At 38.8% G+C, this 27,205-nt stretch overlaps 2 protein-coding genes and 1 long non-coding RNA gene across 6 annotated transcripts in view; 2 read left to right on the top strand and 1 right to left on the bottom strand.

The window, feature by feature from the left end:
- Positions 1-2,448, top strand: part of GPR146 (G protein-coupled receptor 146) — a 45,873-nt gene extending 43,425 nt beyond the window's left edge. For all 4 annotated transcript variants that reach the window (XM_005487379.3, XM_014267335.3, XM_014267334.3 and 1 more), the window contains one exon: positions 490-2,448. In XM_005487379.3, the coding sequence (XP_005487436.1) occupies positions 534-1,538 (1,005 nt within the window). In that variant the 5' untranslated portion in view covers positions 490-533 and the 3' untranslated portion in view covers positions 1,539-2,448. The remainder of the gene's footprint in view (positions 1-489) is intronic.
- CHLSN (cholesin) overlaps positions 1-27,205 on the bottom strand; it is a 122,949-nt gene that overhangs the window by 77,048 nt on the left and 18,696 nt on the right. The window lies entirely within an intron of this gene.
- On the top strand, positions 12,901-22,629 carry LOC102061492 (uncharacterized). The gene is made up of 2 exons (XR_012582961.1): positions 12,901-13,511; positions 19,384-22,629. It is a non-coding gene; the product is annotated as an uncharacterized LOC102061492 (long non-coding RNA).

Raw genomic sequence — 27,205 nt, 5'->3', positions numbered from 1 at the left:
CAGTGATCCAATACACATCCACCATACTGCCTTACATGTGCCTCCTAAGAAACTTTTTTTTAAGGTAAACCTTATTTAAGATGTTAGGAGATCTCTATTTCTCACATAAACTGTGCTTCAGTTTATATCCTTCTACTCTTCAGTAGTTACCCTTACGTACTTTTAGCTATATACCAGGTACTGTTTGACAGTTTTCAAAAAATTGCATTAGTTTTCATATATACATCAATACTTAATGATAGTTTACAATTTCCTTCTGTTGAATGTCCTGTATCAACTAATTTGCCACTAGTTTCATTTAAATCAAAACTGCAGAACATGTATTAGTCTAATGAAATTTTGAATAACAGTTTACTTTCTTCTAGACTAACAACATCAGTTATGTGATGTGTATAATCTTGAAGTCCACAAATGTTTTCTTCACAGTACTTTGCATTTCATTTCCAATGTAATATTTTAACAACACTTTCACTCTTTCTCTCTCTACAGAAAAGCTGGTAACCAGCAAAGAAGACACAAAAGCTAAAATCACTATGTGGAGCTGTGAAGCCTTAATCAACAGTACTGAGAACAGTGAGGACCAGCATCTCTGCCATGACTTCGACCTTGTGCTTTCCATCTTTTCCCTTCTCTACCTCATTATATGTTTCCCAATTGGCCTTTGTTACAATGGCCTGCTGGTCCTAGTTAACCTCTACAACAAAGCTACTATGACTATGCCAGATGTTTACTTTGTCAACATTGCCATTGCCGGCCTCATCATCAACACTCTGGCACCAATGTACCTGCTAGGTCTTGCCAATACAAAATGGGCCATCTGGAATTCCAACAATGAAGTTTATATCACCTTCCTTATTTTATTCAACGTCTCGTCGTTGGTTACCATGTACTCTACCACACTGCTCAGTCTGGACTACTACATCGAACGCGCGCTGCCCAGGACTTACATGTCCAGTGTGTACAACACCAAACACGTCTGTGGGTTCATCTGGGGCGGGGCCATGCTCACAAGCTTTTCATCTCTCCTGTTCTACGTCTGCAACCACGTGTCCACCAAGATAATCGAGTGTTCCAAGATGCAGAACCAGGAGGCGGCGGACGCCATCATGGTGTTCATCGGGTACGTCGTTCCCGCCATCGCCGTGCTCTACGCGCTGACGCTGATCCTGCGGATCCGCAAGGAGGCCACGCCGCTGGATCAGGACACCGGGCGCCTGGATCCCTCAGTGCACAGGCTGCTGATTGCCACAGTCTGCACACAGTTCACCCTCTGGACACCCTATTACGTTATTCTCTTGGTAAGCACATTTACTAACCTACGAGGAAGAATTCCAGATGTAAAGTCCATTCAGATATTACACTTTGCCACGATTCTGTCAAAATTCCTGGCTTTCTCCAGCAGCTTTGTCATGCCTCTGCTCTACAGATACATCAACAAAAACTTTCCCAACAAATTACGCCGTTTGCTTAAAAAGATACACTGTGGGAACCAGGGGTGTTCTCACGAGCGCACAGTGGTACAGCAGGTCATGACATAGGTGTGACAAACCCCTGGTGCTCTGTGCCTGCAGAGCTGGCTGCTCAGTGCTGGGACTGTGACGCTGCTGTGTTGGCACTCAGAGACGTCTGAGAGTCCCAACCAAGAGGCTGGAAGGAGCTTCCATTGCAGTTGAATGCAACAGTCTTAATTTTCCAGTAGTTTTTGCTGAAGTGGTGTGGGGCTCTGGCCTGTGTGCTGCATTACCTGTGACATCAGATACCTTCAGTGCACTGAACTGCTGACAGAGGATAAACTCTGTTTTCATGGCTCTGATCTTCCTCTCTGAAGATATCACTAAGCAGTTTATTGAAGTCTTGACTGAAGACACGGCACCTTGTATCTTGTATAGAAAAAGGTATTACCTTGTTTTCTGTACAAAGTGACAGTGCTATCCTTGATGAAGTAAATAGAATTTTTCAATGAAGATTATATAGTTGATCTTTACTGAAGATCATATGACTCAATTATACATGTCCAAATAGTAAATGTTAATTATAAATTAAATTATTTAATTTCTTTCTCCATCACTGATTTCCCCCTTTAAAAGAAGCCTAATTTACTTTTTTCAGAATTTGTTTTCTCACACAAACTAACCTGTTTTAACATTTATGGTAAAGTGATTTTTTTCTTTTAGCTACAACAAATAACAAAAATGTGTTTTAATTTTCCAGTGCTTTTTTTGTATCCTAAAACATTTCAGGAATTCAGAAATATTTATTAACTAATTCTGACGGAACTCAGAGATGTTTGTTCCACATACTAAAATGAAGGACACAGTGGTTTACAAAGTTAAATCAGAATTTAACTAGCAAAGATTGTCTGGCTAAGTGTTATGGTCCACATATGTTCATGTAACAAGAGTAATTATCTTAAAAAATAAATATGTTTATGATTAACATTTTGTATTTTCAAGGGATATGTTTGCAACAAATAAATTAAACTCTCTTTAATCTAGGACATCACTGGATGTTTGGAAACCATATAAAATTCCTCAATATAGGAATCCCACTCACCATCAGCTCTTTGCTGACCTCTCAAAAAGCCTTCCATTGGGATTGTTGGATACAAAGTAAAGAATTTGACTGATTATACAAAATACATGAGAAACACAGACATGCTGCAGGAAGCACATAAACAGTTACAACAACAAGCTACAAAGCACTGATCCAAAATCTACCTGTTCTTGTGCTGCTGTTGCATTAATGACAGGGGGGAGAGGAGGGGCGTGCAAGTGGAGCTGATGTTCTCCCACTGGTGTGGGACCCCAAGACATTTTTGTCACTTGATTCATGCTACAGTGTCATTTTATTGCTTAATCTGTTACAGCACAACTCAAATTCCACATGACATCATTAAAAAATGTGACTTTTCAAGCTTCTGGTATAGAAAAAAACATGGAGCAAGAGTAGCACTGAACCCTTCCCACTGCTTAGAGCACAATCTTGTCTGGTAACTGGCCCTAGTTTGTCAGCAGAGACACATACTGGAGTTCTGTGAAAAGTACTTTCTGAGGAACAGACCTTTCAGATCTTTTTCCATCAAGCAATTTCTTCCTTTAGTCATCTTTGCTTATCTTCTTTATATACAATCATCTCGAAGTTATCAACATCCTGGTGGAAGACTTTCCATTAACCTTTGCTTTTTTTAAGAGTTTTTCATATTTTATTGGATATTTTTAACCCTTAAAGCCTACAGAGTAAATAATCTATTTCTGTGGCGTTTTCAGTTTTAGCCTGTTGATGAAAACCACATTAAGAACTTAAGCTGTTCCTCATTGCTGTGTCCAACTCACTCATTTAATGCTTCTCTGCTGACACACATGATAATGGCTGCTTTCTTGGGTTTGCCCACCTTGAGAGATTTTCTGTGAATTTCTACACAACTTGAGCACTCAAGCTCAGTTCCACACAGAAGTGCTTAAGAACAAAATCCTTCCTTACAGCTGTCAAGCAAACAGACTCCTTCTTCACATCTGAGGAAAATTAGGTTTCTTAATGCGCCACATGAAATCTCTCACATAAAATCTGTTAAAGAAATTCTGTGCCATTATGCAGGAGGAGTTCCAACAGGGAGGAACTGGCTTATCTGGTGTGAATAGAGGCTTTCAGAACTGGGACACTGCCAGAACAGTGCAGCTGAGCAGGCAACTTTAAGTGCAATTTCAACTTCCATGTTGCTTCCTTACTTCCATTTCCTCCTTCTCTTAAGACATCTGATTTTCTGTCTCTAAAAGAATTGTTGCCTTTATTTCTGTTCCTTTCTCTCAGTGTTAAATTCTCAGTTTCAGGTAATGGCTCTTGTCTCATTTCTCTTTATCATTTTTCACTTCTCTGCACAATTTATTTAACTTTCATTTCTCTCCCATCCCTGCTTGCCTTGCACACCTGGTACCATTCAATGCTCGTGTTTACTTCATCACACTGACTGCTTTATGATGATCCAAATCTTACTCAGTGATTCAACATTACAAATTTATGTAGGAAAATGGAAGCTGCTATTGAAGAGATGTAGAAAGACATTTTTATGGAACTTACCCATGGGGCATCCGATCTGATTTTTTCCTAATCTTTTTTACTGCAACAGAGCTATGGATGTTTGCCTGTATCCTTGATAAACACTAAATGTGATGGCAATCATAGATACAAAAACTTGGATAATTTAATGCTATCCACTCAACCTCTTAGAAAAGTTAATTTGATTTATTAGTTGCCTCAAAGAAACTGTGCTGTGGATCTGCCTTGCTGCTGTTCTCCTAAGGGAATTCTGAACTTAATTGCAGCACCCTCATCTGGTATCTCTGAAAGAGCAGCATCCCAGAAAGAGAGAGCTTTGCAGTACTTATATAAAGAACAGCAGAAAAGCAAGTACAGTAAAATACTTAAGGAAATACAAGGTATCATAAATTAGGAAGAACTTTTATGGACAAACATTTAATACACAAAGTTCTTGAGAATGGGGCCTTTCCATTTCAAATACCTGAAGGTTGCTGGTGACTGTAAATAGGGGCTTATCTATTACACATTTAAATAGATATGAATAAAAATACTGTATATATGCAAGATAAAAATCAGCCTACTGATGTAAAAAGAATCTGCAAAGAGTTTATTAAATTATTTCTAAAAGTGTGTCATTTAAATGTAAACCTCTGAACAGGAAGGTGTACTGTATTCTTCTGTATGTATATAATGTGTACTAGAAAGTAAGCACTAGTTAAGTGCCATTATTAACAGTGTTATTTTCTCACAAAATTAAACTTAATATTTGAATTGATTTATGACTTACAGCCTTCTTGCTGAACCGCTAATTAAGTCAAATCAATCAACTAACACAAATGTCATGTTCTGCTTCTATCTGAGTTATTAACACAGCTAGCTCAAGACAGGTTCTTGTTGACCAGCTTAGTAGAGGTCCTAGTTTCAAAAGTTTACATTTCAGAATCAAATTTTGTTGGTCTCCGAAGATTTAATTTCAGTTAATGAAAGAAGGTGATCAGCCACTAGAAAATTCCTGGTTCTATTACAATGAAGAGATGTGGACTCCAGTATCATGTCAAAATACTACAGAAATGGACTTTATGGAAAGCTTCATAAAGGAAGTATTGACTCATAATACATTCTCAATAAAAAGTGTTCAAGTGTACATGGTCAATAAAATGTGTGATTTTTTATTTGCTCTCTTGATAAAAACCTGTTGCAGACAAAGCTAAACCTATGTGGCTTCACTGAATCAAAACATAACAAATTGCATGACTTGGATGTCAAATTTCCAGGCCTTAATTTGCCATTATTAAAATCTCATTTTTCATCAGCATGAAGTTGGCTGGGAATGAAAGCTAAAAGGCACATACCCTGCCTTTTTTCAGAATAAAGAATCCTGCAGTTAATGAGGCAGAGTAACAGTGCACCTGGAGATCAATGCAAACATTGGCCACATCCTGACAACTTCCTTTCCTTTGTGCTGCCACAATCAGCTTCCTGCAGAAATTCTCTTGGTTCTCAGAACAACATAATAAAATAACCCACACCTCTGGCATCCCTAAGAAAACAGAGCTTTTAAGAATCTAAGATATCTTGTAACACATTCATTGCAGTAACCACTGCACATAGCCAAAAGATTACTCCCCATGGATCAGTTCGTTTACCCTACATATATGAAAATATTTTCTTGGCTGTGCTTTCAAAATTATTCATTATTCCCTTTCGGTGTTTTGTGAAGCGTAGGAAGACAGTAGTAACAGCAAATTCTATTTAAAATTATTATTGGTAAACTCTTTTAAAAAACCCTCAGTCCAAGGCACTTCTAAAAGTCTCAGTCAGAAATAAATGAAAATGGCAACTGTCAGAGTGGAAGTTGCAATATTTCACCATTTAATCAAAGCCTAGGCTCTGACAGGATGCCCTTACTTCCACACAGTGCTTTAAAGGGAGTTTTCTTTAGAGGAGAGTCAGCATCTCTAAACAAGTACAGAGCAGTGATTTCTGACCCTTCATTTCACAGAGCTTTTGGACACAACCAACAAAAAGGCTATTTTTAAGTTGGATTAGAAAAACCCCTCATATACAACACAGACTGAAGGATCTTCAGTGAGAACAGTTAGTTAATAAGCAGCAAGTTCACAAGCTCACAGGTTTTTGAAGAGTGAAAAACTACATAAATGCAAATAAAAAGGGCTGATCAGGTACAAGAAAGTCAAGATGTTTACACCAGTACAAACCAGGCTGACAACCTGAATATGCCATTACCTGTCAATACAGAGACATCACAGAAATCAACCACATTTTGGAGCACTCACAAAAAATACTCACTCAACTACTATATAATAGGAGAATATTTTCCCAAGGTTGGGAAGAAAATACGACACTGCTACCACAAACCTCAGAAGGAAGTTTAATTGCATCTGCACCTTTTTTTTCCTTTTTTAAAATTCAATTAAATTGGTTTTGTGCTGTGCATCAGTGATGCCCCATTTATCACTGCTTAATAAAAATGAAAGCAGCCCAGTGTCTGGGCTGGAGACCTCGTGAGCTTCACTGCAGCAGCACAGGACTGGTGAGACCCAAGAAAAGCAGAACCTGCCCAAGTGCCACTCTCAGTTCCACTGTTTGCTGAGGACTCAGAGAGGAATTGATTCTTGCCTGAGTTTCTGCAGCTGTGAAGTGCTCAACGCACTGATGAATCCTAAACATCTGCTCCTAAATTAACTTCTGTAGTCTCTTAATAAGCAAAAACTTGTGTATTTCTTGAGTATCTTGTGTATTACTTTTTCCAAGTGAAAGCAATCTAGTGGTACAAACCCAGCTGTGCAGACTGCCATGGCAACAAATCTGAAGTGTGAAATGTTTTCTCTGTTGAATTCCTTAAGTTTTCCATTATATATCAAAACACTTTGACATATGCTGACTACATTCTTTTTCCATCAGGAGAGCAGAGGATCTATTATCTCCTTTGTCATCCCACTTTCTTCCCACCAAATCCTTCCCTCACCTTGAAATTCCATGTGATTTCCTTATATTCCTTCCTTCTAAAGAACTGGCACTTTTATTACATCTGCAAGAATTGTCAAGAACATTCACTGTCTGCAGCAGGCAGATTTTTCATATTATTAGAAATCAAGGCAGTAAAAGATTTTAAAACACAGGATTCACATCAGAGTATTTACTAATTAATTATAAAAACATAATCTAAAAAACCTATTCTATCAAAAGTTCTTTAAAGCAAGTTTTATAACCAGAAGTGAATCCTTTTTATCCAGTTAAAAAAGTACTTGCACGCTTTTCCCCTTTTCTTAAATGTATTATCCCAGAGGTGCTGCACTGGCACTGATGGGCTCAGTTTGGCCAGTGGCAGGTCCCCCTTGGGGTCTGCTGGAATTGGATCTGTTGGACATGGAGAAGTTTCTGGCAGCTTCTCCCAAAAGCCACCCCTGTAGCCCCTCCCTGTCTCTGCTATCCAAACCTTGCCATGCAAACCCAGTGCAATTACTGATTATGAACTGAATTGAAAAGCCTAATTTAGCCTCCCCAAATTTGAAAATTTAAGCTAAAATTCATCTTTAAATCAGTAGAATTTCTGCACTGTTTCTTATCTCCAAAACCTTTAAAAGGTCATTCTGAAATGAATTCTGGAATTGGTTTATCAAAGCTGTTTTAGAAACTCCATCTGGTGGCCACTAGCAGAATGTTCTTGCAGTAGTTCCCAAAAGCAGTGAGATCAGTAAAATTAGTTAGATTTAAATTAATCTTTAGGGAGAAAAAAAATCAGTCTGAGTTTCTGGTTGAACACAGATCTGTACAGATGGTCCTGTCTGCAGGCACTGAGGGTATTGCTACAAGTATTCAGAGGAAACAACCTCAACTTGGACAATCAACTGCTGTTGTGAGAGAGAGGCAGGTAAGAGACAATTCTGTTGCAAGAAACAAATCTCAACAATGGTTAATTTTGGTTTTGAACCTGATAGAAGGATATTTAACCAGGTCACTAGGTCTGACTATTCACAAAGAAGTAACATTTATTAAAAAGCACATGTTCCTTGTATTGCTTCATGAAAACATCTGTTACTAGTCATTGTGGTTGACAAGATGCTCAAAGACCAAAGGAAGTGCCATTCCCATTCAGCTCCAGAGCATTGTAATTCTTTCTAATTAAGTATGGTTTCACTAGTTCACAATGAAATAGATTTCTAAATTAATTAACAGAGAACTCTGATATTTTTCAGGTCCAGCCTATGTGCTATTAAATAATCATTTCAGCATTTGCAGTGCTATGCAGAGACCAGCTCTCTTATTGAAACTTGCTATTAGAACCAGCTTTTTCCCACCCTTTAGTAGAATATTATTTTGAAATACAGGCAATTTTTGAGCTCTTGTAGCTGAGTTACACAGGTGATTTATCTGTATGGAGGAATTTATTTTGAGATTGATAGAAACATTACTGTATAGCAATAATAATAAAACACTGTTTATAAAACAACTTGCATTACAAACAGTGCTCAAATAAGCCAATAATAAAACCACTAATAGTGAACCTTAGGCAAGGAACCCTGAGATGAGAAGGCAGCAATTACACTAAGCATGACTATTCTAGGAAAAAAGGAAGAAATGCTGATTTACAACCAGCCTCTGGGTGCAGATAATCATTAATAACCAGTGCTTATGGATAAACATCAACAGCCTGGGCTTCTTAACCCCATCCAAGCAGAGAAAGACCATCAAATTTTACAAATTCACATGGCTCCGTGTACCTTATAAATAAGCATAAGCATCTGAATTCCATTAAAAAAAACTCACTTAGAAAATCCCTTTCTAAACCAAACATGCAGGGACTATAATACAATAAAGCCATGTGAGGTTCTTTCTTTTGTTCTAAAATGAACTCATAAACAAAATTCCTTTAACTTTCCTCCAACTAGCAACTTTTGGTTCTCTGTACAGTTCCCTCATGTTTGGGGGTTTGGTGGGTTTGGGTTTTTTGGAGGAGGGGTGTCCTTTCTAATGTCAAAGGGCTAATGTTCTACAATGTTTTACTCAAGGACACAAATATGCTTGCTGTCAAGACTAAACATATAAAATTAACAGCAAGGCCTTTCACAAGAACACTTTTAGAGTGTGACTGGGAACTGTGCATCAATGTAGCAAAAGCCTTAGAACAGATATTCCTCTCAAAAATTAGGGGGTTTTTCCTCCGCAAGAATTCTGAGGTATTGCATTAATATGAGTGACTTTAGTGTCTTAAAATGCCACAAAGAATAGCTCCCAATATTTAATCTCAGATGAATGGAGTCAAAGAAATCTTTGACTAACACAGTGGCTTATATTCCACACTCAAATATTTTTTCTTACACAACAACAATAGAGGAAAAATTAAGGTGGAAATGTATGACAGTTGATGAAAAACATCTTTGAAACAAAATTGCAGTGTATTGCCTGATTCAAAATTCCAGTAACAAAGCAACTGCTTTTCATCATAGTACACTGGTGTATAGGCAATAGCAGTCATTTAATATTCCAAAACAATCCTATCATTCTAAAAAGGAATGGTTTTCTTAATAACATTACACCCAAAAGGCAAGGAAAGATACGTTAACTGAGAGAAGACAACAGTATGGTCTGAAAATAAACTTTGGGCTCCTCATGCAGGATTAGCTCCCAAACAATAATCGGTACCCCAGAGAATCCAGTCCAGCCCTTGGACTGACTGCAGGCTGCTGCTCTGCCCTCCAGGATGGATCTGTGCTCACCCTGGGGCTGTTGGATGCAGCACCAAGCAAACACGAGCTCTAATGCTCAGCTGAGCATTGCAGCTCTTTGCTGAACAGCTGAGCAGGATTGCTCAGAAGGAAGATGAGCAGGACAGGATCACCATCTCCACCATACTTCACAGAATGGATCTGCCTGAAGCTAGAGAATAAAAAGACTGAAATCTCCATCACTGCAGCATCTCACAGGCCAGACACACTGAACAGTGTTTGTTGGACAAGTTTCTCTTGAGCCTTACTTTAAATTAAGCCTACTGTCAGGGATGTGTGCTCTGCTAAACACATCAGTAATATGGGTCAATTAAGAGAAATTATCGGTGTTAGAAAAACAAAAAGTAATTTACATCTGCTTTCTTTATAGGAACATCTGTCACTCAGTACTGGAGATATTTATTTTGCCATATGAACAGTTGTGTTCAAAAATAAACCTGACTTTTGCCCACCACAGCACACTGTAGGTGCTTAGTGGCTGTATATGTTATCAGCCAATCCCTAAATATTGCCCCAGCATCTCACAAACATTTCACTTCTGTAACTTCACCTTTCCTGCCTCCATCCTATCCAGAATATCATTATCACACATCAACCCTTTCCTCTGACACCAAGGAAATTAATACATGCTAAGAAACTTCACCAAAAAATCATGAATCCATAAATAACTAATAAAAATAATTATGACATTATGCATCATCCCAAACACATTCACTTAACCATTTTCTGGAGCTTTGTGAAACCTTTATACCACTGAGCACTAGTCTGCTTGCCACTACTCTCATATGACTTGTACCCTGTGACCATTTAAGCAAATTAAACAAACTGGTTTATTGTTTTTTCTAAGGAAAGATGCAACTGGTCACACAACAGCAATATTTTGCTTTTCTTTTACTAACATATTAACTGACAGTAACAGCACAGCAAGCTGCTGCTGAAACTCCACCTGGGAGCTCTTAACATACCTCAAAAATTCTTTTGTTTCTGTAGAAGAGGCAGAATTGCAGCTATTGAGATGGGAATCAGCAAAGTCTAAACAGAATAAAGAATATATTTGAGAAACTTTTATTTTCTAACCTCTATTTCTCCTCTGGCTTTCAACTTATTCCATCACCTTGGAAGAATAAATTCCTCAGTAGCCAAGCTTCTCCACCTGTAAAATGTGATGTAAAATGTGATGCTTTCTGATGTGTGAGTCTCTCAAGCCGTGTACCATTCTGAAATTGTGTGTTACGTGCACTTGATTCCAAGTAGGAAACATCTTCTTGCTCCCTAAATACCAACGAATAATGATGTTTATACAGATTTCAGACTAAGTATGAACTAATGTCTGTAAAGATGAATGCATTTTAAAGATGGGAGCTTTGTCTCCGATTACTTTTTCAACATGGGAGGTGTAACAAACAGCTTCTCTCTTTTCCCTTTCCCAGTTCTATTTATACAATTTTGTCTTAGTGGATGAGTTCCCTTGGAGCTCTGCTTTTCCAGCCCAGGCATTGTCAGAGCTGAGGTTACTGAGTAACAGGAAAAGTGGCCTCAGCTCTGCTGCGTCAGGGCTTATCTCTGCACGGGAGTCACTCCTTGCTCACCGACTGCTCATTAACTCTCAGTCACTGAAACCTTTGTCAAGAGTGCCTTGAATACTCCTCACATTCATGCAATCATTGATTTGCCTCTCTTTTACTAATAAACACCAAGGGCACAGCCAGATATCCTTGTGTACATGCACCCAAGACAAATTCAAGAAGATATAAACCCCCATCAGTTCACTCCTGGCCCTCAACCAATAAATAATTTTAGTTCCCCCCCCACCCTGCCCCCAGCAGAGCCCAGGGTTATCAATAATGGGCCTATTCAAAGGACTTCAGTGGAAAGTACAGCAACAAAACCATGTTGAAACTGTTCAGCATTGCATCGAGTGCACAAGTGATCCATCCTGCAATCTAAAGAGTTAAGTTGATGACCAAAACCTGGCTGAAATTTTTCTGCAATTTCAAAAACAATCTTTTCACTATGCCTACATAGTTTGCTGTGCTCTCTGCACAGCCCTGAGTCCTAGAAAGAATAAGGTGACACTTGAATTTGCATCTTTACTGAAAAACCAACAGAAAAAGAAAAGAATCACCTGATTTGCATGTAATGACAATGCATATTTTTTCTTTACCATTAACTATCAGAATTTAATGTCAACAGAATGAGCCTGGGTTAGGGTACAGCTCACAGGGAAATGTTACATACAAAACACCTGCACCACACTGCCACTTTGCCCAAGGTTTTCTGTAACAGTTTGGAGGAACTACTGTAAATAAAAGGGAAACAATAAACAACCTACCCAGTCCAACAAATATGATGGGTACACACTGCTATATATGATGATCAAAACCAAAGGCTCTGTGTGAATTACAGTATTCTGAATAAAGCCTATTGGAAATCACACTTCACAGAGTCCTGAACTACTGAAGAACTGCTCGAGAGGAGCGTTACCTCACAAAAAATGTGAACCTTCAACCTGAAACGTTTCTGAGCTATTGCTGCAACCCAACTTCTCGAGGAAGTATTTGGAGCAGCAGTGCTAACCTCCAGCTCAAAATGTAGACCAAGTGCTAAAATATCTTCCCCAGGTAATCCACAACTCTGATTTTGAAATTCAGATTCTCACACATTTGTCTCATTTCACTTGTTTGAAGTGTTTTGGCAGTTTCCATGTGTTTTTCAATGAGCCTTGTTACAGTGCAACAAGTGGGAAGCCAAGAAAACACAGTGCTGATGAACTGGTCACAAACTACCCTCTCAACCCACAAAAGCCACCGCAGTTTACTGAAAGTTTACAACAGAAACGCCCTTCCCCATGAGCTGGTAGAGGAAAACATGAAGCAACTCACACATCCCAGCCAGACGGGCTGCACTAAAAAAAACATGAGCCAACCCTTTCTTGCTTATTTATAACTGAGGTTTTAAGAACACTATTCAACACATTCGCTGACTGATGCTGAGCCAGACCCAAAACATACTTCATACTCCACCTCTTGTCTTTTAACACCTCATGGTCATTGCAGAGCATCTGGAAAAATAATTTATTGCAAGTACACAGTAACAGGAGTATTCCAAGAGCCAGAGCCCTTGGAAAAATAGAAATACACCTATTTTAAGCAGGGATCTTAATGGTTTGACATGCCCTGCTTTGTGTGGAGCTTTTGTTGTATTAAGCAAAGGGTGGGGTGTGGTATTTATTCCACAGGCTTTTCCTTTTCTAGACCTCTAGCACTTCACACAGCGCACGGGGAAAAAATGCACTTGCAAAGGCTGGCCAGTGAGCGTAGGATTACTTCATGAACAGGAAAAAAAAATCCACTGGATGGCCTCACATACTTAGAAATGGCAGGGACAAACACTACTTTTCTGTTCTAAAATATCTCATTGCCGAGGAGAATCTGAACTTTAAAGTCACATGATGATGAAACCATAGGTTTGCTAAACATGCAACGTGTATGGTTTGAATGACTTCAGCCAAGTTCCTGTTTCCCCTACAGAACTGCAGTTTTTAGTCAGCAAGCGACCGGACTCTTCACCGTGATGTACAGCAGCTGAGAAGTTATTGTAATATACACACTCTGCTTTCTACAGAAATTGAAAGGGCTATAAGCTCCAAACAATAATTGTGTTTCATCTGCCATTTCTCAGTGAAAGGCTCAGCCTGTTGTTTCTGTGGAACAATTCCTTGAAAAGGTAAGTGCTTTATCTTACTTTGAATATGCAATGTTTTATTCAAAAGCCTCAAACAGAGAAGCGAAGGTTGTTAGCTTTAAATTAAAAGTTTAGTTAGTTTTCCCTTTTGTAGCAACATTTGAACTACACAAAGTAAAATACTGTATCTGGGAGAGGTCCTACGAAAGCAGAAATGTATAATGAAGCTGAAATTTGTGATAAAACTGAGCATTAAGTAGAGAAAATGTGAAGACTGTTTTCCAGTAAGTACTTCACTCCCGTTGAACCAATGGGAGGTGGATGATGAAATACTGTTCAGTCGTGTGGACAAACGACTCCAACCACTGCCTAAAATCAGTCTTTTAAAGGATGGACATTGTCAGATGATCTTAACCCCACTACAGGCATTGTATAAGACAGGAAACAGTTCGGAGATTATGTTTAAGTCACTGTTAGCTCCTTTATATTCTAGAAAAGTAAAAACAAAAGCTTTCGGTTTCTCAGGAACTGCTACTTTTCCACAAGTTAAGCGCAGGATCTCTTAAGTCTTTACGACTTCAGATACTTGCCCAAGGGTAGCAATTGAGCTCTTACAAGAAAGATGAATACAGTATTTCATATTTTAGTCTCATATACTGCAAGCTGCCCCCATCTTTTAACTTGGCAGACATAGTGTGAGCAGAAAGGACATCTCCGCTCCCCACATCACGTGTTATCTGAAGTCACTGCAGGACATCCCTACCAACACTAGGGTTTCACCAGCAATGTTATGTGTATTGCTTTATGAGTGGAGGAATGAATATTTTCCTTCTAAAGGCTGGTGACAGAGTGCAGAAAGACTGCCCTACCAAACCTTTTATAGAGGAAGAGTTCTGGCTGCCAGGGAGAAACTCCCCTGCTTTAGGAACTCTTCCTTCTGGACTTTAAATAAACACAAGGCTCCTTGAAACCTCCCCTTTTGCAAAAGTTAAACATTAAAGTGGGCATGGGGAACCTAAACCCAATGGAATCTTAGGGGCTAGGTCCCCTCAGCACTGAAAGTCCTTTCACAACTTGCTATTTTTAAACTGCTTTTTGAATACTGTGCTCACAGTGTTGGAAGTGAAGGGGAATGTATTCACTGTGCTTCAGAAAGTGAAAATCAAACATATTTGCTTTAACTGCTGAATTATAGGGAGGAAACAGGGATAAAAAGAAGGAAAAAAAAAAAGAAAAAATGAGGCCGCATGACATTAAGAAGGGATTTGTGACATGACTGATAACAAAATAAAGTAAGAGGGACCTGAGATAAAGGGACAAAATACTGAAGCATGACAACACAAAGATAAACCAAGCAGCATATTGCAAATTTCCCTCAGTAACGAATCATAAAACCAACAGAAATAGACCTGGCTTCTGCCATAGTTACCGTGACTAAATGAAAATAAAAAAGTCAGTTTATGTCATAGTATGTTGCACGAGAAAAAATAATAATTTGGGTCTTGAAGTGTTTGCACTGTAAGCAGACAGATTCCAGTAAAAGAGTTGAGGACTTGTCTGCTGTTGTCCCCCCCTCCACCCACACCACAGCAGAACATAAACATTACGTGCTGTGAAAAAAAAAAAAAAAAAATAATGTCCCTGCAGTAAATCCAAGAACCAGACAAGAACTGAGGGAATACGAGATCTTCTCACAGCAGAGGAAAATGACATAATAAATTCCCTAATTTTTTTTATGATGGAAACTCTAAGCATTTTGAGAAAAAAAAAAATGTGGCCAGCTGTATGAATATTCTGAAATAAAACATCATGTGAGAAATAAGCCACCCTCTGCTGCTCCCATGGAACATATATTTTTATTATAAATTAAATTAAATTAGTACTACCAGTAGTCTGAAAAAAATTACAAACATTAATACTACAACAGCAGAAGTAGTGAGCTCCTTCATCCCATTGTTATTCCAAGCATGAACTTGATGCTCTGGGAATATTTTAAAAGTGGAAAGATAATTTCTAAGAGCTGCTTTACATGATAGATGAGCACCTTACAGGAATCTCTAAAGCTACTCACAGTGATGTAAACAAACAAAACCCCAAAACCCAGAGAGGTTGTGCCATCTGGGACTATTCCAATCCCATCAGTTGCAGAGGCTGCAGGGGAGTCAGGCTGCTCTGGTGGGGCCCAATTGGAAACCCTACTGCAGCCACTTCATGAGGCGATGAACAATGCATCTTGGAAAGTGATATGTATCCTCAGATTTCACTGAAATCATTACAAAGAGACAAAATATTAAAAAGAAAAACAAATCAGATTGTCAGGAAGTCAGAAATGTAGAGATGACCCTTTCAGAGGGAATGCAGGTGTGATTTAGCCTGTAGGAAGAACTGGCCATGTCTGCCTGTCCCCCCTCCACAGGAGCCTTTCCTACCACAACCTGAGCTCCAAATTGCCATTTGCTCTTTTTAATAGTGAGACACCAGAACCAAATATTAAAGAGTCCCTGACATTATCACTGTGATTCTTTTAAGCTTCTAGGAATAATTTCAGGGGGAAAGTTAATAACTACAGCATTGACTTTAATCTTATTTGCCAAACTAAAAATATTTCAGAATTGGCTACAAACTGCTAGGAGATATTTCTTCTTCTGTAATAAACACTTTATTGAATTAAAAAAAAGATTTATGCTCAAACTGACTAGCCACAGCAAAGCTGCAAACAGCTTGCTCTTTTGGTAAAATTTTGTTTGTGTGGGAATCCCAAGGTGATTGCCTTTAAAACAGCACAGTTAATTTTTTTTCCTTAGCTCAGTATTCTGATACTTACACTGATTATAATTATAAATACTTAGTTGCACTGTTATTTCCCCAAAGTGAGCATGTTAATTCTAGGCTAAAGAGATTCCTTTTGTTCAGTTTAAACCCTTCCTAAGACAAGGTAATTTAAAAGACATACACTTAGGTGAACATAATAATATTTAGATGGAGAGGAAACATCAATGTTCATTATTTGACAATAATGTTGCATCTGTGGTTGCAAATGAAACTGTCTCAGGCACCCGTGCTGACACCAAATGAGAGCAAAACACATCCTTAGCCTCTGCTTAACACTGCTGGGCTGTGATAACACATCACAGTGTGCAAGCAGGTGGGTACAGGAAGAGAAACCAAGGTGCTGCACTTGCTTGCACAGTGAGCTGCACTTACTAGAATATGCTGCATTAAGCCTTACTTTGTTTGAAATGCCCAAAGAGTATTTAAATAAAATTAAAAATACATTGCTATGGTCATAACTGAACCCAGCATCAGTACCAAGGCCAGGTCCTGAGCACATTTATTCAAGTTTTGGTATCTTTTTTTCCCCCCGTAATTTGACATTAGGGCCATATGATTTCCTGTGAAACCCCAAACAATGCCCTTTGTTTCCTCTGCAATGATGTTACCAGAAAAACTGAATGTTGCTAAATTATTCTGAGGTTCTCTGCAAAGACAGTGAGCACAGTTAGTTGGCCCACAGAAGTTGTTGAGAAGATAATGGAGACGTTCACAGTACCAGAACTGAATTCCTCCATTCAGCCCTGCAAAAGGCCTGATGGAATTTGCAGGTAACACTGGAGGCCCTGGTGGAACAGCTCTAAATGTAAATATTTCTTGACCTTGAATCTACAGTGTGGGATGATAACAGACTTTCTCAGATGCTCAATCCTTCACCAGATTAAGCTTCAAATCTCTCCTAACAAAAGACTAAAATTTGACTTAGTTTCCTTCATCCTTGAGACACTCCCAAGTATTTAAGAAGAAATGAATTGCAGAAGTTAAAATATCATACACAAGCATTTCTCATATCCAATAAACTATTTTTAAGCTTCAAAATTATAGTGACTCTTAATTTGCTTCAGAGACTTCTGCCTGTCTTGCCCATCAGTTCTTTCCTACATGGTGCACCTGAGCTCAGAGGCTGGCACAGAGTCTGACCAGCCAACCTTGCCTCTGCAAGACCACCTGTAACACAAAACATCTTCCCTGGGTGCATCAGTCCTTCCTGTAGTGCAATCTCTCAGAAAATAACCTTTTCTACAAAGGAAGAAACTCTGTCTTTAAAAAGGAACAAAGAACACTGCTGAATCAAAACATAACTCCACGCTTTTCTATAAATGAAATTATAATTATGTAAGATTACATACACATTTAATCAAAGCCACTTTGATAAGTCAACTTTTCTAATTAAAACCAGTATTAGAATTCCAATTTTGAGGCGAGATTAGAAACATCAGAAATGTGAAGTAGTGTCAGAGGTAACAACCATAAATTAACTGTCAAGCAGTATTAAGACACTGATTTATCTATAATGAGCACTGCTTAAAAACATTAATGCATCTCTATGAATTTTTACCAATTTAACATTACTTTCATTTTAAGAGTTAACATCACTAGAATCCCCTTATGGAAAAGGCATTATGTACAACTAAGCATGCAATTTCTTCTTACTGTGACTTATAGAAACTTCTGTAGGGAGAACTCCACGGTCCTGTTTTTGCCTGCTTGTTCAGACCAGCTTTAGGTAAAACAGAACACAATAAAAACACAAAAGTCTAATACAAAATTGGAATACTTGTGAATAAAAAAGATTCTTTCCCCAGAAAACACTCTACACAGTAAAAATGCCTTTTTGTTTAACTTTCTCCAGTGCTGAGGAACATCTTTAATCAGACGTTCCAAATTAATTAGGAATAGTGGGTTCATTATTTCATGTTTAAATATATTTAATCTTTGCAACTAAAAAAGGTATGTTATTTTCTGTATCAATCAGTACACAGAAACTTTCTCTTAGAAGTTGAGCTAATTATGCTTTTAGGTGGTCTGGAAAACACATATATCCATATCCATTACAGTTTTTCATAAGTGCATACGATGTTCTCATAAAAGCTTTTTGGCTTAAAAGAAAAGGAGCCTCCAAACATTTATACAGTAACAAAATCATTGTATCAACATATCACAGAGTCATTACAGCTAACAGCCTAACCATATTACTCTCAAAATTCCCTATTTCCAGGAATTTATAATGCAGCTGTAATAAATGGTCCTTGCTAAAACTTTATCAACAGGTTTATAATGCACCAGTAATCATTTTCTCAAAGTTGAGCATGCAGAAAAACATTATTTTTTGCTGTTTTATGCAACAGCTACATCTAAGAAATGACAGCATTATTAATGTATAAAGATGTTTTGGTATAAAAGCAGTTTGTTCATAACAGTTCTTAAACACTCTCATTAATTTTATACAGGCTCCCCAGCACAGACTACAGCTATGAAAGGCTTTTTTTCAGAACAGAAAGGAAGCAAAACTAAAACAAAGAAAAGAATGTGGCTCATGCCTCATATTGTGATTATCTTTGCATTTTCCTCAGTATGTGGTGTGAGACTGCAGCTGGGCTCAAATGATACAAAATTCCCACCCTTGTGACAGCACAGTGGAGCTTTTTGTGGCTGGAGCTGCTGCCCACACACTGGATTGCCCTGCAAACCGCCTTGGCCTTTTTTGGCAAGATGGGGAGGAAAAACAGCTCCACCTAAACAGAGCCAGCTCCTTCCTCACCCTCTGAACGGCCAATATTCCATATATTCCACAGGCAACATGAGTTGGATCCTGGCTGTCCACAAAGCTGAGCTGTACCGAGTGAGGAAAAGCAGGGAGTGGTAAGAGCAGAAACCACATCAAAAATAAAAAGGCAGATTTCTCTGGTTAAAAATAATTTCAAGCTAACTTGGGTAATGACACAGGAGCGTAAAATCCACCAAGAAATTACTGCATTTATTCTGAACAAATGGTTCATACGCCTGACTGCACATAATATATTCAATGCAAAAATAGGCATTAAAAGTGTAATTTAAAACTTGTTTCACCTTCCTTTTCCAGTTCAGTTTCAAACGCCGTTGAACAAGAAATAAGCACAGTGTGGAAAGCAGGATGACTTCTCACAACATGACGTGGATCAGCTACCCAAGCAAGAGCCAGCCTTTCCATTCCCCAGAAGAAATTGAAGCTGTCATAACTTCTCAGAACATCATATCCAGAGTTATGCACTGTTACATTGCCTTTTTTGTACCCACTGGATTAATAGCTGGCATATGTATTTTGATCATTTTCATAAAGAATCATTTGCAGAACAACAGAGAAAGCTTGGACTTACTTCTTCTACACTTCACCGTCAGCAATATCATAATGATATTTTTCTCCTTTACTGTCATCAGTAGACCTGATTATTTAACAGCAACCCACCTTGCCTGTAGCGTACTGTCTTTTTTTTTCAACTTTGGTTATTTCAATTCTCAGTATGTTTTAATTTTGACACTTCTCACACTATTACTGGAGAGATTTCGACTATCGACTGCTCTTTGCCAAGCCACCCAAAGATCCATCCTGTGCCTTGGGCTTGTACTCACATGCACCTTCTGTTTGTCCCTGACAGAGGCAGTGCTGGTTGGCACTGATGATTATCACCTGGAAGTGTACTGCCAGTTGGATCCATTACTTGCATGGCCTGCATATGAGATTGTTAAATTCATCTTTGGGTTTGGAATCCCATCATTGCTCCAGATCCTCTGTTTTATTGTTCTGTGGGCTAAAGAAGCACCAGCAGCAGCTCCATCCCTGCAGCAGCACATGCGCGCTTACCCCGCCGTGTACGCGATCAGCGCGACAATGTTCATCTGCCGCCTCTTTTATAACATCATGATTCTCGTCAGGACAGCACTGAAACTGCAGAGAACCATTGGAACCACAAAGAATGAGCTTGTGATGAACACTGCAGAAATAGTGCTGTTCTGTGAGAGCTGTGCTAGTTTGGTAGTTATACTATTTTTTCATAAACCTTGCAAGGATGAAGTACTTAAAGTCATACAGAGGTGCCGAAGGAGAACCCCTGCCAACAATCACCTTGAAATACCAGAAGCAGCCCTGACCCAAAGTGGCTCTCAGTAATACTTGCTCTTCAAAAAAAACTGGCAATGCACTTTGCTTTTTAGCTTGTGGGTTTTGGTTTGGTTTTTTACTTCTTCAGAAAAAGGGCAATTGTTCCTTCTTTAGAACCCAAACTTGGCCTATCTCACAGATAGCAGTACTGGAAGAAAAAAAGATGGTCAGTTCTAGTACTTACGTGGTATCTGTAAGAAAACTTCCAGAGTCTGGGGCCAGTTGTTTTTTTTTTTCCATATATACATGTATATTTAAATAATCTAATTCTCTGCAAGCCATTGCTTCAAAGTCAGGTGGAAAGATGAGCACTGTTGCCATAGAACGGTGCTTCTGCAGTATCAGTGCCCTAGCAGAGCTGCAAACAAAAATGTAGCAGGAAGCAACTTTGAACAAAGGTCAAAATCTGTAGTCAGAGCATTTTCTCAGGTGTGCTTCCTCCTTTGACTTCTTACCCTTCAAACTACGGATTTCTATAACACTGGTGTATATATAATTCTAGTGGCAGCAGCAGTGAAGTTTTTGTCTGAATTCCTGTGCCAAAAAAAAGAAAGAAATCAAATTAACGGAAACACGGGTCCATAAAGGAAAGCTTTGGGTCCTTTGTGAGGCATTGAACTGGAAAGATCAATAGGATGGCTAATTAAAACTTTGTGCAAGAATGAAAGCTTTTTGTTAATGTACTCTCAGCTTCTACTTCGCATTTAGACTTACAGCAATGATTGATTTAAGCCATTCCTGATGAGTTCATTCAGAAGTACAAAGTCATTGAATGAGCCACATTTTCAGTCATACACTAAGTATTACTTAAAAACAGAGAACAGCCAGCTCAGAACAGTAGAACTGAGGTGTATTTTTAAGAGAGCAAACAAAACCCAAGCCCCAGTTCCTAAATGGAATCAAGGCTCTGCTAAAGACAAGAATAGTGCATTTAGATGACAGTTGACGGGTAAATGGTGCAAAAAGAGGAAAAAATCTGAATTAGAATAAAACAGTTGTGGTGCAGGAGTTTGGATGAAGCCCTGCAAGATCAGTAGCTGATGCAGGCTGAGATGTAGGTGCAAAGCTGTAAATGCTTGCTTTGAGCACACTATTACTGCCACCAAATCTGGCCAGGAGCCACCTTAGGCATTTGGCTTCGGCTTCATCTTCTGTTAAAAAAGTGGAGAGAACGGAAACAGGAAAAGCACAGAATTGTACTAAAACTTGGATAATGACGTAGACTCAGATGGCAAAGTTACAAAAACACTGCACTGTGATGAGAAAATAACTTGAAGAGTTCTGAGAAAAGCTATTTTGATGCTTAAATCTGTGCCTTTGTATGAAACCCAGGTGCTAATGGAACTGAGAGGGGTTTTTTGCAGTTATATCCTTTGAAAGATCTTCCTGATGGGGTCTTCCAGATTTGTGTGGGGAGCTGGTATAAATCAGCATGGGCTGCCTAGGAGAGAACAGCAGGAACTGACTGATCAGGATGAACATCTTCCACAAGCCAACAGCCAAGTGCAGAAATGGAAGAATAATAGTCATGCAGAATACAGATCAATTATCTAGAGATATGGATCTAGTCTTGGACATCCAAATCCTGACAGGTATGGACCATGACTGTACCACATGCAAATAAAGGGCAATATGTAATCCCACCATGACTGTAAGGACCAACATTTCCACAAGCTGGTAAAATGTCTGCATTACATTGTGTCAGCCTGTTCCCCTGTTCAATTTTGTTCTGCTGCCAACATGAACAGATGGATAATTAAAGAACTCTACATATAAACAGATCATTATAGAACGTGGTCAGAAAGGAAGTAAGCAGATAAGAATCATCTCTTTGAAGAGCCAATTTCATACTTGTGAAAGGAATTCTCAGATGGCATCAGAGGTTTTGTTTTGCACCTGAGAAGAGGGAGATTAAACAACACAGACCAAAGATCAGCCTTGCAGAAAGATGTCTGAAGAGATGAGTTGTAGGAGCTGTACATCACTGAAAAAGCTGACAGACTGAGTGGAAGAATATGTCAGAAGATGCAAGCTGTTTATCCCAGCTCAGAAAGTCAGAGGTTCAGCTGCACTGTGGATGAGGAGGACATTTTGTAGTATGGGAATTATGTGCAAATTATTCTACTTTACTTACAGCTTCCATATATTTTATATTTAAGGATAAAAGAATAAATATTGTGTTGTTTCTGAGTTACTTTGAAAGGTGCCTAAAAGAAAACTGAGTCAGTAAAAGCAGGCTGGGTCCTGGAAAATGATGTGAGTGAATGCCAGTAACACACCTGTGAGGAGCCACGGGGCTGAGCAGGGCTCACAGGTGCTTCATGATGCTCTCAGCAGGACACACAGCTAGAGCAGAGCCATACCCAAGTGTCACAGACACAAAAACCTGCAGGGACCCACTGTCAGATGTAGGATCTGAGAGTGAGCACACCTCGGCAGAATGAACAACTGTGTGTGAGTCTGTGAGCACTGCTGGGGAAAGCTCCTGGCTGCCATCTGTGAGATGTGAGTGTGTACTCTGATCTCCTCCCTGTCCACGTGGAACAAACCTGAGTATTTTCTGCATGGCTGGTTATATTGCCAGGAAGAAATCTCTGCACAGTGAAAAGACTTCGCAACTGAATAGGAGAAAACAAAGGTAAACATGAGGGAAGAGGCTGAAAAATGCAAAACTGTAACTCAAATAGTTCAGAGTATAAATTTCAGCAATGCAGAAATGTTTTAATAGAATTATTCTTGATAAAGTCAGAGCTTACATTAAAGTTTTAGGGCAATGAACATGTGGTCCTAGAGAAAATCTATTTGCATCCAGCTAGAATATGAAAGCAAACACCCCTATGTGCAACAGGGAAGGAACACGAGCAGTTTCCCAAATTCCTTCTAATACAGTCTGATATGAGGGAGAAAAAAGCAGCTTTAGCTAAGATTAAAAGTAATATTTTTAAATAATTAATAATCCAAAGAATATTTTTCAGAACAAAATAAAATCTCCATGCTGTGAGATTTTTTTCTCTTATGCAAGCAGTTCGGTTGAACCCTCACATCTCCCAGGCTTCACCCAGTTGTGAACAGAATGTTCCAGAAGAAACACAGCATATATTTTTATAGGCAGGCTGTCAAAATTAACTGAAGGGATATACTGGAAAGTTCAAAGGAGAATATTTTACTTCTGTCTTGGTAATATTTGTATCTTTCCACAGACAGACTTTGGTCTTCATTTGAAAAAAAACACTGTTTAGTAGACAAAGAGAAATTATCAGGCTGCTGAAATTAAATCTTGAATTTCTGAGTTGGTAACATGTTTTGGAAAAGAACTCAGGACTCATCATTACTGAACCAGCTGGCTCAAACTTGATCTGATCCCATTGCAAACGACATTTGAGCTAGAGACTGAATGTGCACACTTGAATCACAACTCGAGCTGCTACATCCATACACAATGGATGTTACATTCTAACATTAAACTTACAGACACTGAAAGGGCACCAGTATTATTTATCTTGATTTTGAGGTAGCTGCAGAAAACTCACGCAATTCAGCCAAAGTAAGTACTCCATATAATGTGTCCATCATATATGTTGCACAACAGATAAATTCACTAATGGACAGAATGAAAGAATGCATTTCACTTTCATGGTACAAAGTGTCCAGCAAAGAACTGCCACACTTGGCCACTAAAATAAAAACCGTTGATGTTTTGCAAAAATCTTCTTAAATAGCATTTGAATAGAGCCTGAAGTCCTATGATGGGGTTCTGAGCACTCTGGTTTAGTGGAAGATGTCCCTGCTCATGGCAGAGGGCTTGGATCTGGATGATCTTCAAGATCCTTTCCAACCCAAACCATCCCACGATTCTGTCATCTTTCACTAGGCAACATTTTGTGGCCCCATTTAGTGGAATTTTGAGATTATCCCTTAAGAGTTTTGCAATATATGCTTTAAGAAAAATAAAAAGGTTTTACCAGAATAGTTTGAATGGGTTTGAATGGGTGTAGTCCCTGCAAGAGGAAAAGGCTGAACTTTAAAAAATTATTTTTAGTAAGAAAAATGCATTCTCAGAATTACTGGCGACTGGAAAGCCTAAATACACAAAATACACTCCATCCAAGCTTTTCTGAAGGCACAGAGACAATTAATTCCTGCTCAAACTAAGTTTGATTATTTGCAAGAAAGATTATTTGCTACTGAGGCTGGACAGGATAAAGTATGAGGGTGCTCTAGAGCAGGGTAATGGATGCTGAAGGTGAGAGAGGACTTTGACATCAGTCTACCTGGAAAACCTCATGAACAGTACCACAGCACCTGTATTTCCTCCACAGATAGTTCCAGAAGAGATTATCTTCTGGAGAATCACAGATTTTATTTCTTTTGCAAATAGTTTTATTACAGTGCAAGCATTCCAATACAATTTTAATTTCCGCTTCCTTCCCCTTCCATGCAATACAGTGCCTTACTTTTTTTCAGCTTTCTAGACCCTTGCCCTGATGTAATTTCTCCAGGACTCAACAGCTTCATACCCAAAACACTTCCACACTTCTGACAGAATCCAAGAGTCTCTTCCATCTCAGAGGGTTTATCCAGCTGGAGGGGCTGCCACAGAGTGCTGGCACAAGAGCTGGGATGCACCAGATCTCTCAATGCTGCTGTCTCCCATGCTCACACCTCCCACTTTCCTTCTCCTCAGCTGCCACCTTTAGCAGCACAGTAACAGGCACATATGTTGAAGTCTGCTAAATTACACAGAGGATCTTCTATCATACCCCAGATTCAGCCTCTTGGTGCACTGAAGTACATCACAACTGCACCAGTGCTCCTGAAAGGCTCTCTGGTGTTAGACATGTTTACTGAGACATTTACGGAGCTTTACACATTGACAACTACCTAAAAACAAACCAGGAAAATTCTAAATGCTAGATTACCGAGATCTGACATTATACAAATGCTACTGCACCCGCTGCTTTCACATATTTTCTCAGCAACAATCACAGGAAGGTAAGACAGGTGAAGTTTTAAGACTCAACAAACACTGTCACAACCATGACCATGGATCATTAAGACAGTCACTGTAAAGTCCTGGGGAATAGTGACAGGGAAAGAGCAAAAGTACAATGTTCAGCAGCTGCTATACTTTCAAGTATTTTATGGAATATGGAAATCACAAACAGTGAGATTAAGATAGATTAATCAATCAATAACAATAATTTGACTGCATAAACAAGGGCCTGAAAATGCTGGGATCTGTTTTAGGAAACAGGATTCAGAGGATTCGCACAATCATCTCACAAAATATTTAGAGAAATACAGAACTCATTAATTACAATATAATAATACACAAAATTACTGTAATACTAAATATGACCTCTCATGCTGCACAGTTCTTCACAGCACAGAAAACAGCTACTTCATAGGTCATTTGAAAGAGAATTTCCTCACAGTTCTGGAAGTACGGCAAAGTGACATATTTCTCACCATGAATTCAAACAAGAAAATTATCATTCAGAATTATATATTTTAGTAGTAAATCAGCTGATCTTCACAGCTAGACAAGCAAGGACAGACAGCCCAGCTGATTATCAAATCCAAGCCCCCATAATAACAAACAACGGACACCCAGAAGTGAACATTACACATGAAGAAAAGTAAAAAATCCTTCAGGCCCTTGCAAGATCAGTGGAAGCTCTGAAGGACAGAACTAAGTACAGCAAAACCACATGATCAACAATCAACAATAAAGACTCTTTTTAATCCTGTTCTTTTATGACAGCAAAAAATTAAGATCTTCAAAGCCGGTATCACAAGATTTTTCCAACATTTACAATATTCCAGTCCTACAATGCAATCATATTTGTACACATCTCAAAGCAAAACACTTTAGGCTCTGTCCTCATCACCCTGTATTAAAACACTCCGTTCCACACACAGTGGAAATCTTCTATTCAAAAAAACTTTACCAGCACCAATCTGCGCAAAGATTCTTTTGATCTAAATAATAACTGATTCCAAAACTATTTACCAAAAGCCATCACGCAAGAACATCTTTAAAAACTGTTTTAATAGCACTGCCAAAATCCTCTATTCCTAGGCACAGTGTGTTGCAGAAAAACCAGCAAATAATGTATTTGCCTCAATGAAGGCGGAGGGCTTCTGCTTCCAAAGCCACTCACATAAAGAATCTTTGCTTCACTTTCCTACAGAGAGATCCTTTGTAACCTAAAGATATTTGACCACTGTAATCGGTGTCATACATCCATAATAATCACATGTTAATTGCTTACTCCACACTTCTGAAACTGTCACACTGTCTTCCTGAAGTCCTAAATGCTGAGATCCCATTCATCTCATTCCAGCAGCAGCAGAATGCTGCAGCAAAGCCACTCACAGCACTGAGCGTTCAGGTGTCAGATCAACATAACCACAGACAACAACTGTCACAAATAAAATATTGCTCTTTGATGAGGAAGCTTTGACTTTCTTCCCACTCTAAGAGTTTACCACCAGTAGGTGGTGTTACTTGAAACGTCAAGTAGGTTTTTTTACTCCCTGCGGATGAAATGCAAAACTCCACCTGCAACACTGGTGTTTAATGCAAAACTGAGGCTCTTCATTCTCTGTAGGGTAAGCTTATTTCCTTCATGTGATTTTGAGCTGAGCAATTCTAAGAAGTAAGAGAATGACAACATATACCTGAAAATTTAAATACAAACAGGCAAAGTGGGATCGACTTGAAGGTAGGAAAACTGAAATTTATCTTCTCTGCTTAGCAAAT

Source organism: Zonotrichia albicollis, chromosome 16 (genome assembly GCF_047830755.1).
Source record: "Zonotrichia albicollis isolate bZonAlb1 chromosome 16, bZonAlb1.hap1, whole genome shotgun sequence".
Taxonomy (NCBI): Eukaryota; Metazoa; Chordata; class Aves; order Passeriformes; family Passerellidae; genus Zonotrichia; species Zonotrichia albicollis.
The sequence above is the reverse complement of the archived record's forward strand: the minus strand, read 5'-3'. Positions and strand labels throughout refer to the sequence as shown.